General features: G+C 38.7%; 2 protein-coding genes across 3 annotated transcripts in view; both read left to right on the top strand.

Annotated features, from left to right (window-relative positions):
• Positions 1-4,205, top strand: part of LOC136261905 (mediator of RNA polymerase II transcription subunit 25-like) — an 11,662-nt gene extending 7,457 nt beyond the window's left edge. The window contains exons 9-15 of one of the 2 annotated variants that reach the window (XM_066056001.1): positions 234-859; positions 1,271-1,306; positions 1,871-1,941; positions 1,999-2,056; positions 2,744-2,872; positions 2,930-3,034; positions 3,588-4,205. In XM_066056001.1, the coding sequence (XP_065912073.1) occupies positions 234-859; positions 1,271-1,306; positions 1,871-1,941; positions 1,999-2,056; positions 2,744-2,872; positions 2,930-3,034; positions 3,588-4,115 (1,553 nt within the window). In that variant the 3' untranslated portion in view covers positions 4,116-4,205. Of the gene's footprint in view, positions 1-221; positions 860-1,270; positions 1,307-1,870; positions 1,942-1,998; positions 2,057-2,743; positions 2,873-2,929; positions 3,035-3,587 lie in introns of both variants that reach the window. The other variant, XM_066056000.1, reaches the window with a different exon arrangement.
• On the top strand, positions 4,169-14,190 carry LOC136261906 (lipase maturation factor 2-like). The gene is made up of 15 exons (XM_066056002.1): positions 4,169-4,327; positions 4,392-4,454; positions 4,504-4,741; positions 8,594-8,781; positions 8,833-8,858; positions 8,909-9,061; positions 11,385-11,487; positions 11,538-11,829; positions 11,876-11,972; positions 12,211-12,396; positions 12,877-12,931; positions 12,980-13,093; positions 13,144-13,246; positions 13,293-13,410; positions 13,985-14,190. Exons 1-15 carry the CDS (start codon positions 4,228-4,230, stop codon positions 14,138-14,140), a joined length of 1,992 nt encoding a protein of 663 aa, XP_065912074.1. The 5' UTR covers positions 4,169-4,227; the 3' UTR covers positions 14,141-14,190.

Here is a 14,190-nt window from a genome sequence, read left to right as displayed (position 1 = left end):
ATCTTATACCATGGCACTGGCACCATATATAGAGTGAATGGTGACACTTGTTGTGATGATGTCATGAGGAAAATGTTGGAATTAAGACCTGTCTGAGTTCGACATTCAGTCGGTTCAGTGACCTTGTCCATAGGCTTTGATGAGCCAGCCCCAAGGATGTTATGTTCCATTTTTATGTGTAGCTACAGATACTGTATGCTATATAAGGTCATCTTTTATAGCTCCATCATTAGGACCGATGACATCACTGCAGCAGCCGATCACAGGAAAGGTGTCAACGACAGCACCAGGGATACAGCCAATCATGAGTAAGCTACTAACGGAAATCTCTAACACAAGTTCAGTTGGCTCAACTAGTCTCAGTTCTACTGGTGGTGTCCCTGCTAGTACTAGTGTTGGTGGTGTTGAAGTGAAGACTGAGTTGAACACTTCTCTAGCTGTTACATCTGGAACCGGCTTGGGAATGAACTCAGGAACAAGTTCTGGAATGCCTTCTGGCATCAACACCGGACTGAACACTGGAGTCAGTTCAGGAATGTCTACCAGTGGAATGGGCCTTGGAATAAACACCGGAATGAATTCTGGGGTTGGTCCTGGTGGAGTGGGCTCTGGAATTAACCTTGGAATCAACACTGGGGTAGGAGGATTTCAGTCAAGAGTTCCTGGTATGAATCCTGGTATGAACCCTGGAATGGGAATGCCTTCGTCAATGTCTGGAACTGGTATGGGTCCATCATCATCAATTGCCATGCCAACAGGCATGCAGCAACCACCAGATATATACCCCAATCCAGCTGGGGTGGGTGGGGCACCATCATCTGCTATGATTGGTCAGAATGCACAAGCACAACAAACCCAGGTAAGGCCATATCAAGTGAAGTATTTATTAAACTTTTGAGGTATGTAATTTTGGATTAGCAATTTTCGTGGTTTAGGTTTTAAGGATCACTCATTTTCACTCAGATTATGTACCTATTTTTTGCAGCTTATTATCATTAGTTTTTGACAGCCAAGCAGCCAGGTCCCTTGAAAATTGTACGTATGTGGTAGTTTCTCATCCCACCTTTCATTTCTATTTCAACAAGTATTAGTTAGTGCCTTTGGTGGCTGAATGCAAATATTGAACAACATTTAAGGTAGCTAACTAGAACTAAAGAAAATTGCAGTATCTAATTCAGCTATGCTGTTAATACACCCTCCCACTTCGTGGATGAGAAACTAGTCATGTAGCTAATAGTATGACATCATGGTTACCATGGTTACCATGTAGGTGATCTGGACTGGTAGTATTGAGGTGTCTGAAATGGTGAGTGGTGTGTATTATGTAGTCACATGTGATAGATTTGATGGGTTAAAAAGAAAAGGTGTAATGTAATTTGTCATAAGCTTAATATTTTGACCTCTTTAACCGTAGGCAAACAGTATTGAGTGGCCTTGCTCATCATGTAGAACAGATTCCAAGTGCTACAGATTATTATAGAGAATAGTTACTAGTCAGTTTCTATTTCAGAAGTTTCAGTCTCACATAGTCTCCTGTTGACACTGTTAATACTGTGTATGCTAAACTTACTGGCTTATAACTGTAATCTACATTCTAATATTTCCAATGGCAGTGTTAGCTACATCATATCTCAGTAATGATTTTGTGATTGATGACACCTTGTGTTAAACAGGGATGGCCATATTAGGCAGGTCACTTTAAACACAGATAACACATTTTAGGGATTATCAAGTTGGTTGGTGACTTTATTACACAGTGACCTGATAATCACATGTTTTATATAGGAGGAATACAATAATTTCACAGGGTGCTTTATCCTCTTTGGCTGATGTGTTAGTTGTATGTTATTGTTATCGTACACACCCGCAGAGAGATGGGCTGAGGGAGATGAGAACAATACGTTGTTCCATCGCATCAAAAGTTGCCAGCAAATCAATACTGTGAGTGGTAGTAGGACATCTGTAAGCTGAGCTAGCCACTCCCCCTTTTGTCTGCAGCAAACCAGAGTTATGGCCACCAAAGATGATCCTACAACCTTACCCCCGAACCATTTATGTGAGTGCGGTTTTTTTTCTTGTGTGTGTGTGTGTGGGGGGGGGGGGGGGGGGGGGGTGGATGGGGTATTAAGGCACTGGCTAAAACTGAGTAATCACAGTATATCAATTTTTGATATCCCTGGGAACTACATATTATTGTGTAATTACACTAAAGTTGTGTACCATAACCTACAGTATATTATATTGTTTGCCTGTATTGTATACATTCAATAGTTGCTGATTATGTGCCTCTTTGGCTTACGTTTAAATTTTACATGCAAATTTCGTAGTGGTTGCTGTAGCTTCTGTTGTGTGGCATACAGTTATGTCAAGGAGCTTACTTTAATTTTGTGGCGTACATTTAGTCATAGGTGATGGAGGGAGGGGTTCCCCCTTACTGGCCAATGCTTGTACAAAAGATCTATAGCTACTCTAATAGAGCAGTTTCGTTTACATATCTCATGAAAAAGTAACTTTTCCAGTAAAAACGTAGGAAGGTAGTCTAAAATACCATCTCATGATTTCTACTACCTCTCCCTCCCAAAATAGCATGCATATATTTTGCATGCTTCAAACTTTACTGTGTAACTCCATTATCAAAGTTGTCCACCCCCCTCCCCTCTTTTTGGCCTTTTCCATCACTCCTGTGTTTAGTGTATGTCATGGAAGTTAATCATTCAGGTGTGTCTGGGTGTATCTTTTACAGCAATCAGTCCTTGCTCAACTGAAGAATCGATCTGTACCCATCACCACGACAATGGTGACATTTAGTTTCTTAGAGCCTGTGGCATCAATTAATACACTAAAAATGCTGACATCAGCAGAACAACAACGGGTGAGCATCACATGACCACATGGCAATGATGTACAGAAATAATCACACGACTTCCAGTTAGGTATGGTACAGTTGCTAGGCACACAGCCAATGTGTCCAGTGAAGTCAATGATACTAACATGGAACAATCAACAATTTGTGGGATATGTTCCCTCTGAACAGGTAGGTGTGCATATTAATAATACATTTGTACTCATGTGTCCAACCTGTGATTGCTGATTAAAGGATCTGCTACAAGCCATCGTGTTAGAAACCTTTCAAGATTGTTTAGACAGGCAATTGTTGGTAGCTAGGCAAATATTGAAGCCACAAAATATTAGTATTCTACAGTAAACACCTTGCATTGGTATAGTCTCAAATTATGGCCTGGCCATTTATTCTTTTCACACATCTTTTCACCCTGGTCACTAAACAAGACCAGTGATCGGTATGTATTAACAGGTTCAACATTCTCATATAGTCAGCTTCACACCTGAGTGATGTACTCTCCTTAAATAGATTCAACCTTAGAAGGAAGTCTGTAAAATTCTTCACTTCATCCTTCAAGACACTGTAGAGAATTTTTTTAGAAATTATTTCTGCCCTAGGCATCATTTGAGACCTGGTGTTTTTTCGAAACCCAGAGAATTTATTGACATAGATATATCTAATGAGTAGTCATGGATTACAGCACTATCTACATAGCACGTTATCATTGTGTTTTTGTTGTTTACAGGACAAATTCCTAATGGTGTTCAGACAGACCCTACAGGAGCTACAACAACAAGGAGGCTCTGGAGGGGTACAACATTCCTCTGGGCTGCCCCCCTCACTACAACCCCCCAGTAACTTGCCCCCCAAAATCCAGCAGCTTTTAGAACGGTCCAAACCTGAAGACCAAAAGATTATTCTTGAGAAGGTGAGGCGAATGAGACAATTACAACAGCAACAAGCTCAGATGGCGGCTGCAGTTGGAGGGGGTGGAGCTATGGACCAACAAATGGGATTGCAGCAAGCTAACCAGCCAATGGGAATAATGGGTCAAGGAAACATGATGCAGCCAATGGGTGGGTTGGCACAAGGAAGGCAGATGCAAAGCCAAACGATGCAGATGCATAGCCAGCCAATGGGAATGCAGCAAGCTGGACAGATGCAGACAGCACAGCCAATGGGCTTGCAGCAAGGCCATTATCAAAATCAACCAATGGGAATGCCTCAATCAAATCCTTCAACGGACCCGAACTATTTTCTTAACAGACCCTGACACTCTCCCTCTGTATAGCGCATGATGTATTTTATTATATGTAATTATAAACGTGTATAAAATTAATAATTGCTTGAATATATAAGCATACATTTGTAGTTTCAACATCCTGATGGCTATCGGAAGCAACCCAGTCACAAGAAGGCTCTTTATAGGGTGTATGGGCGCCATGTATGTGTGTGCCTTCGCCTCGCTTTATCCGCAAATACGTGGTGAGTGTGTTGACTGCTACGCCACGTGGTTGCGTAGTTGGCATTGCTACACGTGCGCATGTAGGTCTATACGGCAAGCATGGTTTGTCGCCTGTTCATAATACCATCAATGAACAACGATACAAAGGTACGCGTCATTTGTGTAACTCGGTTATTACATAAACCATTCTCTTCAGATTTAAAGTGGCCTCAACTATGGAGTGAATTTGTGAAATTGCCAACATTTGTGGTAGGCAGTTACTGGGCGGGGCTCAATCCTGCAGCTGGGATGGAGCTGTGCTGCTTGGTAGGCGGGGCTCTAGCTATTGCAGTGACACTGTTTGATGTAGCATGCAGTACACCTGTTATGCTGTTACTATGGTTGCTCTACCTCAGTGTTTACAAGGTGGGACAAGTGTTCTTGTGGTTTCAATGGTGAGTCTATTGGTGATTAGTATAGAGGTTTTGCAGGAGATATTCACCTATCTCGTGTGAAGACATTATGAGTGGATAGAGTATGGCAAAAATTAATACTGATACCCTTGATAAATTACAAAAATCGCAACTAGATTTTCTCAACCCTCAATATTAGTTTTGCTACAGAAGGCCACGGTATATTGTAACTGTTAAACATATCTCTGCACCAAAACTTCTTGTTTAGTGGTTTTTACAATCACTATAGAATGCTTCATTCTTCTCTTTATCCACTCACTACACGAAAAAATCTGAACATAATCTGCATACACGTGACTCAGGAATTCCTCCAGCAAAATTTCTATAGTTACAACAGTCTCAACATAGTTTACACCATTTCCAAATTTCTGTTTATTGCACAGTTGGCTCCATTCATACAACAACAGTAGCTGTTCTCTGGCACTTTGATGTTTAACTGAATAGCTGCTATTTCATAAATGAAAGGCAGACATAAATCAGGACCTGATGTTAAAACTTTGCATACATACAAGTTGTATGTTGCATTGAATTAGTGGTGTGTGATATGTATTGGAATATTGCATTACTCAAAGCTATATCACAATACCATGACTGTGTAGTCACGGAAACAGTAGGTCTGATTTGACAGTGTAGCTTGGTTGTTATCTATTTCCTAGACTTGTTATATCGTACTGTATAGTAGGGACCACAAAGGAGTAGGCGTGGCCCACGAAATAACATCACCCAAAAAAACAGCCTCAGTTTCCCCTGATGACGATGAGGCAGTATTGGTTAAACCCAAACAAGCTTTCAAATCGACCCGAAATGCTTTCAGCAAATTGCTATGGAATTTTAAAATATATATATATTTAACGGAGTTTTCTACTGACTGAGTAACTGACTGATGCCTTCAAACAAGCGTAACTCGATAACAGCTAAGGCTACAGACTTGATTTTTTCACTGTTCAACGTTGCTTCGGCCCGAGAGGTGCCTTTTGGCTTCCCGCAGTACATACAATACATTCTTCATGGGCTCGCCAGTGTCCTCCTTTTTGTCCCATTCATCTTTGCTGACAGTGAAAAGTGTCGATTTGGCAGTAGCACGTGATGGCTTCCCTTTGTAATGGAAGTCTTCCGTATTTTTCATAGTGGTTATTTTGATTGCAGAGGTGCTTTTGATTCATATTGCTGTGTAACAGGTTGAACGCAGCCAACAACAAAGCGTAATGGATACTTCACTTTTCAGATGATATTTGATGTAGCTGGAGTGCATTTTAGATGCGGTATGTGTGGATTTACCAGTCATAATAGCTATTTACATAAAAAGTTAACAAACAAGTACACAAAAAAAATTGGAATTTTCAACTAGAGTAGGGACCATAGCACATCAATAATAAGTACTGAAACAAGCTGGAGTAGTGCACAATATTGAATCACAGTAAAGTAATAAGAAGTGTTACCGTTTTGAGGTGGAAAATTGTCGTAGGTTTTGTGTATCACCTTTCACCTATGAATATTTTCCTCCAAATCCAGCAATTATGCATATAATTAGCTGTCGTGACTGCCTAGCCACGAAATTTTCCTCCGAATCTTACCATAGTCGTTCATCTACGAAATTTTTCCACCTCAAAACTTTTTTACGTATACGATATATCCCTACTGTACATTTCCATTATGATATCTTGAGCACAGTAGGGATATAACACTTCTTATTTGGAATTTTCAACTAGAGTAGGGACCATAGCACATTGATAAAAAGTACTGAAACAAGCTGGAGTAGTGCAGGATATTAAATCACAGTAAAACAAAAAAAAATTAAATACTTGTATAACAATGATAGCTGGTACTGAACAATGAAAATTTATCATCGTTCTAATTTGCACTTACCGTACACGTACAAAATTTTGAGGTACATAATTTTTGTGGATTGACTAATTTCAGGATTTTCGCGGTGGATCACTTGTTCTTCACTGAGGATCACTTGTTCTTCACTGAGGTTAACTATTAGAAAGCATAGAGCTAATCCTGATAATCATTAATTTTCAAGGATGAAAAATTTCGTGGAAAGCCAATCAACCACGAAATCCACGAAAATTACGTACCTCAATAATCTGTACGTATACGGTAATCTTTTTCAAGAAGTGTTACTGTGTTGTGTATTGTATCCATGACTACACAGCTGTTACATACAGATACAGTTGTATACCTTTTAGGAATATGTAGATTACTGTATGGGCTAAGAATTTTGTGGGAACTTTGACAACATACCTGGAATGGGGACGGACCTAGCGGGTTTGTTTGAAAAGAGCTATGATGTGTGAAATCATCTCATTGCTTATCCTGTTCACAAACTAGCTGTAGTGCTATGTCAGCTTACACAATTTACCACCATGTGGCCAATAAATATGTTAATTGTTACAGACTTTTGACATTAATGTCAGTCACTATGTTGGCCTACATCTTTTGATATTGCACTTTTTAGGTTTCCATTAAACAGTACTATCAAGAGTTAATAATAAGAGAGGAGAGTGTCTAACACTGTATAGGCCTGTAATAGATGATTGTGTGCAGAAGTTAAACGGCTTCCTTTCCGTGTAACGTATAGGCTTCTAGTATTTGTTCGTTTCCTTACCGCAATTAGTTTAGCTGCACCGTGATGAATCCTCGAGAATATTCGAAGACTGAACTAAAGACTGAGCTGTATGTACAGGGAACAGTGCTCCTTCAATTGAAGAATGCTCAAAGATAGGGCAACATGGCGACGCAGTGAAAATTTGAAGCGATACTCCACCTTTGGTTCAGTGTTTATTGGTTTCTCAGACGCTTTCCCCCAGAGTTATCTTTGAGGTCAACAGCGACACTTCTTTACGCAACAGAGCGATGCTCTTCGTGGTGAACTTGAACATCGAGTTGAACGCACGCCCTTGTGTCTGGGATAGCTTTTGTGGTTAAATGCGAAAATATACTAGCCAGTCTGTATGTTACGCGGAAAAGAAGCCGTTTAACGTCTGCGCAATCATCTATTACAGGACTATACGACGTTAGACACTCTCCTCTCTTATTGACTCTTGGTACTATTATCTCAACTGTGTTGCCAGTAGGTGATAGTTGCTATTACATATCTTATTAGGTTTGTACATTGAAACTTTGCTGAAGTTTTCTACTACCTGTTTCTCCAGTTGTCATGACAACAAATTGCTATATTTTGTTGTTGAAAATTGCAGATAATTTACTAATGATTTCCTCCAAATTTGGAATTATATAAGGAATTATGAATCAAATGAGCATTCTTGTATAGCATTCCAAAATATTAGTGAGATAGGATAAGTATGCTTCTTTGTTATTTCAAAGTAAAGATGACCTTTGTAGATGTAAATTTCAGAATTGTACTTAGCTCAAATGTTAGAATGCATTGTGTCCTATCCTGGGAAATTTTCAATACAGAATTAGTTTTGTTTATGTCTAAATATGAACGTAAAATTAAATATATTGTGTTTGGTTCCAACACACTACCATGTGTCTTGTTCTGTAACTGCAGTATTGTGTTTACTTGGTTAAATTCCACAGCGTTTATCACCTTAGTTCAAAATATTGACTTCAGCAACTATTGAAACTCAACCATTACTCGGTATTTAAAAACAATGTATGTGTCCTTAATTTCAAAATTGTCTGAGGCACCATTCAAGTGTGGCTACTATTCAAGATGCGGTATTTAACTAAGGAAATACGGTAATTATGCTTATTTAGAGTAGACACTTTGTAGTGATCCCTATGATAGTGCATACATCAAACATGTGCAGTACGCAAGATTAAACCTCTCAAAGTTGTAATTATTAAATTCATGCTAATGTACAGGGATATCCTCCTACTGGAGACAGGGTTTCTAGCAATCCTATTGGCTCCTTTACGTGGCACTAGAAAAAGGTCAGGATCACATGATGGGTTGATGATGTGGCTGGTGCGGTGGTTGCTGTTTCGGCTGATGTTTGCCTCAGGCATTGTTAAACTGACCTCACATTGTCCTACTTGGTGGGGATTAACTGGTGAGTTATTCGTGTAAATCAGACAATTTATTATGATGTAATCTTTTCTAGCACTGAATTATCATTTTGAAAGTCAGGTGGGAGTGTGTTGTTGTAGTGACGTGTTTGAATATGGTTGCCATGGTAGTGTATCCCTACTCCGATTGGCTGGTATGCTCATCAGTTTCCAGAGTGGCTTCAGAAGTTAAGTGTTGTGGGGACATATTATATTGAGATTGCAGTCCCCCTGATGTTTTTTGCTCCCCTGAGAAGTCTTCGTCTGTTTAGTTGTGTTAGTCAGGTACGGAGTATCATTTGTAGTGTAGTTCATAAACGGTGTGTTGTGAATTATAGTACGTTCATGTTGAGCTGAATCCTCAAAAACATTTAATAACTCATGGATGCAATTACACATGATCTTGAAATTTGGCTCATTTGTAGTACTGCTTGATCCGCTAAAAATATTTTGAAATCTTTTTGTTCAAATGTTTGACATAATATTTATGGCCAATCAAAATTTTCACAATACATTTCCTATGGGGAAGCCATATGTATCCATTACAGCCCTTTCCCGAACTTGTAATGGAGCCAAACCGTACATGTCTGTTGTTGACACCTTTTCTGTTACCAATAATCATCTGGTTGGCTGAAATGTTAACTCTGTTGAGAAAAAATCCACATTTAATTTTTAGCTGTTTTTCAGGATTCAGCTCAACGTGAACATACTATAGTTGAGTGTTAATTTCTCTATAAGTGGTATTTTGTTATCTATGTCCAAACAGTCAAGGTGTGGCTTATTTTTATTTATTTATTTTTTGTGATAATTTCTTATTAGAGCATTAAAATACATATGTGGCCATTTCAGCAAAAACCCAACTTGTTTGCACAATTAATTTTTTTTCCTCAGCATTATCTGTATTGTCCAAGGAATGGATCATCAAAGTTTCAGCCTTCTGTGGTGAGTAGTTTTGGAATTATAGCAATAGACAGTAGGAAGAGCAAGATAATCGATTTGTACAGTGACTATACTGAAAATAAACTACATTTGCAGCCTTAACTTCCATTTGGATTAGTCTACAACTTTGGAATTTGGCTTAAAATGTTCACCATGGATTAGCACATCAGCCAAGGTATAGTGTTAGCCCTGTAGTGACTTGCACATATGGATATGAAGGTGGTTTAGTAGAATAAATGACGACGATCTTGTTTACATTTACCGTATCGTAAACAAATGCATGTGACATGCATACCGTTGGAGGTACAGAAACTAAACAGATTTTCAGACTCTCCATGAGCAGGCGAATAACATGGTATATAGTGTTAATCGATTTGAGTCTTCCTTCTTCGAGTACTGGCCCGATAAAAACTTGTCTTGTAGCATGCGTAATTTTACGAACTATTTTTAAATTTGGTTTTTCTCAATACGCATGCTTGTGCGAGCAAGTCGGGTTTTTGCTGAGACGGTCACTTATGGTTGCAGAGGCCGACGGGAGCATATAAGCACCTTAGTGTACACCTCGTACCTTGTGGCACTTGTACAGGGATAATCCTATAGGTGAAGCATAACTGTGGGATCTGGGTGAAGAAGGCATTGGATAATCCTGGGAAACTATGGAGCTCTGTACTGTAGGTGTAGGAACTATACTACAGGATATTTCTATGTAGGGCTGTAGGATGAGATAGAAAAGATTAATGGTAAATCTGACATGTATACAAGCACTTATGAGCTGCTGGCATCAATTAATATGCAATATAGCAGGTCTATACAAATTAGGGCTGAGCGATACTACCGTTTTAGCGATATATCGCGATATTTTGAAAGTATCAATATCGCAATATTTTGTTATTAACTATCGTGATACCATGCCTGTACATTACTGTCATTAAAAATCCATTTGTTATGCAGTACTAGGCTAAGAATCCTTGTAAATGATAAAGTCCACCCATCAGGTTTCCCCTGCAGAGAGGTGTGAACACCATAACAACCTCAAAGCATGTGTTACAATAACTGTTACCGTAAACAAGGATGATAGTGGCTAGTTTGCTATCACCTATAAGAACTTCCTGCAGGAATGCTGAGCAATATGCTATGTAGCACCAGCTATGATTGACTTAGTATCGTGAACTATTCAGTATCATGAATAGTGGCTTTAGTATCGATCGTGATACTAAAATGGCAGTATCGCTCAGCCCTAATACAAATCTTCTTTTTCTTATTCCTGAAACAAGACCAGCTATTTCAAACAGTCAAGCTGTGAAAAGGGGTGTCACTAATACAGTATCTCACAGACTGGTTTTAATTTGAGAACACCAATAAACCTGTTTATAGTGATTAATATACCTACATCCAATTTTCAGCTTATTCTCTTGAGCAGCTTGCCTATTATATTTAGCAACCAGTCATCATTTATTGTTTAAGTATTTATTGTTAACAATATATCCTATTGGGTTGACAAATCTACCAGAAAATTTGCTTCATTAAGATAAGGGATCATAAAGCTATGTGTACATGGTAATCACATGTTTATTCTTCCTGCCAACAACACACTGTTGTGTTACACCAGTTTCTTGGGCTGCACAAGTGTTGTGATATAAGAGTATAACATCATTTGTTTGTATTTCAGATACTATTTCAAGTATGTATAATTCTTACTGGTAATTACAACTTCTTCAATGTTCTCACTATTGTCCTGTGTATATCACTGATGGATGATCAGTTGTTATCAGGTTGTTGTCTACATGATTTACTGAGTTATGATTGGCTATGTTTCTTTCAGGTGTGAAACATAAAAAGATATCAATTCAATTGTTCACTTCCGTATTTGGTCACTATGGTGGCAAATTATTGTCAGTGATACGCAAGCTTGCTTGCCTGGTTGTCATAGCGATCACATTCTATTATACTGGTCAATACTTCAACATACAGTTCCAGCTACAACCAGTAACAGTGATGTCTAATATTGCCTTTAGCAAGGAGGGGTTTACTAGAGCTGTTACCATGTCAGTGTATGCTACCACAGTGATGGGAATGTTGTCACTGGTAGTTGAAATATTGTACGGTGTGATCATGTGAGCAGGTGTTGTGTGTTGATCATGTGATCAGTGTGTTGTGTAGGTCAGTGAGGGAGCCCTGCCTCCTCCATAAACTGATTTCATTGGCTAGTTGTAGTTGGTCAACAGCGATTGCAGTGATCATGTTTAGCATATCATTGGTTAGTTTTGTACATGAGGGAGTTGTGTTGTTTGTCTGCTGTTTCAAGATTCTACCAATGCATGTTGAGTCTCCCTGTAGTATTGTCACAAACTTTTTTTATTCAATATAAGGTGATACCTTAGTTCCAGCTCTTCAAACTACTTGTAATAACTACCTGATCTTGATAGAAGACTCTGCTATACATACAAAATGTTCCTACATATGGTTCAGTTAACATATAGCATGTTATTCCATAGGTATCACATGGTAGACTGGACCAGTCATTCTATCACTCATTACCAACTAACATACACTCTCTACAACAATCACTGAACGTGTATGAACTGACTCACTCCTATGGCTTGTTTCGTCACATGACTGGAGTGGGCGGGAGACCAGAAATCATTATTGAAGGAGCCAATGATGTTAATGGGGAATGGAAGGTGTGTGATAGTGTGTAGAAGTGTATTTGTGTGACAACTTGCTGGAGTACTATTAAATGATGATCTTCTGTCTTTAAATTTCAAATATTATCATGTCCATGAAATTTCCACTGACCATCTGACTGATTCCGCTGTCTAACAATATTGTGAATTGGTATTTTGCGCTTTTTAAATAACTACTGTTTTATTGTTGCTTGGGCCAAATAAGGTAACAATTATAACGTTTCCAGGTACGTATTCATTAGATTTATAATAAGATCTATTAGAGTGTTCAGATAGGTGATAATGCTCATTGGAAATATCATCCCATATAAATTATTAAAGTATTCAGCTAGGAAATTGAATTGTAATGCAATGTGGCTTCACAGCTGCTGTTTATACATGACTTACTATACTTGCTAAATATTTTGTTCTAGCTAAATTATATATTCTGCTGTATACATTGTATTAACCTTTACATGTTGTTTCTCTCCATGTTAGGAGTACGAATTTCTTTACAAACCAGGAAGTCCCAATGGTGCACCTCCATTTGTTGGTGAGTTGTTCATGTAACATACTGTGTTCATTGTTGTTCTAATTATAGCTCCCCATCAACCCCGACTGGACTGGCAAATGTGGTTTGCTGCTTTGGGGAGTTACCAACGTGACCCGTGGATTATTCACCTGATGTACCGATTGTTGATTGGTCAGAAGGAAGGTGGATGCATAATAATACTTGTTGTATTGTAATCATTCAAATTGTATCAGTTTTGCAGTTACTAGCCCCACCCCCTTTCACTCAGCCTCCACGTTTCATGAGAGCCAAGCTCTACCACTATCACTACACTAGATACAACTTCAGTGAATCATTGTAAGTCACCACACCTTCTTGATGATGTCATCAACTGGTTAAACAGGTTTAGCCAGTCAGGTGGTTGGTGGAGTAGGGAGTACATCAGCGAGTATGTTCCAGTGATCACATGGGACACTCCGTCAGTTGAACAATTCCTTAATGGACAAAACTACTTGTCTGGAGTGAGTAGTACAATTATATTTATTTGTATGTTTATGAAGCCACTTCAACTAAATGTCGGTAGGTCAGTGAAGTAAAAAAATCAATATTTTACAATGAAGAGCAGTCTGCATGTCAAATGGTACAGTAGATATTGGATTGCTGTGCCTTTGGTCAGTAGCTAGCTAGCAATTCACATGATCACTTGTATCACTTTCATCTCTCAGATGGCTTTAAAGTGAAAAAACAGTAGCAACAATAGAAATATGTAAAGTAATACACTAACAGTGGACTCTATTGTGTTTGTTTGTTTTCCAAATGTGCTCCTGGCTTATATTTGAGTCTGATGTTTATTTGATGTAGCTTGTGTACAAGGAAATGTGGTAAATATATGTATAGGCTCAGTAAAGCTTGTCGTAATTATTTGAAGCATGGATGCATCTTTTATTTGTTGCTTGCATGATATGGTCTCGGAGATTCTTCTCAATATCTCTGTGTGTGGCGTGTGTGTGGTTCAGGCCACTATAGGCTAGGTAATCTTTATATAGTACGGTGATTTATAGAACATGACGATACTTTGTGTGTTTCTATTGTTAGAGCAAATTTAAGGGTGTCCATAGTGATCTTGAGGATTGGTTGTCATGGATACAAGATAACATAACACAGAGGGTCACATCCACAACACTGATCAACTCCATATTGCTATCCATCCTGTTAGTGAACATCACCAAGTTGTATTTTAGTAGTAGGTGACTGAAATATTGCAATTAAGAGCTGAAAGTTTAATTTTGTAATGTACAGTG

The sequence above is a fragment of the Dysidea avara genome, chromosome 7 (assembly GCF_963678975.1).
Source record: "Dysidea avara chromosome 7, odDysAvar1.4, whole genome shotgun sequence".
NCBI lineage: Eukaryota > Metazoa > Porifera > Demospongiae > Dictyoceratida > Dysideidae > Dysidea > Dysidea avara.
This window is presented reverse-complemented; position numbering and strand designations above follow the sequence as displayed.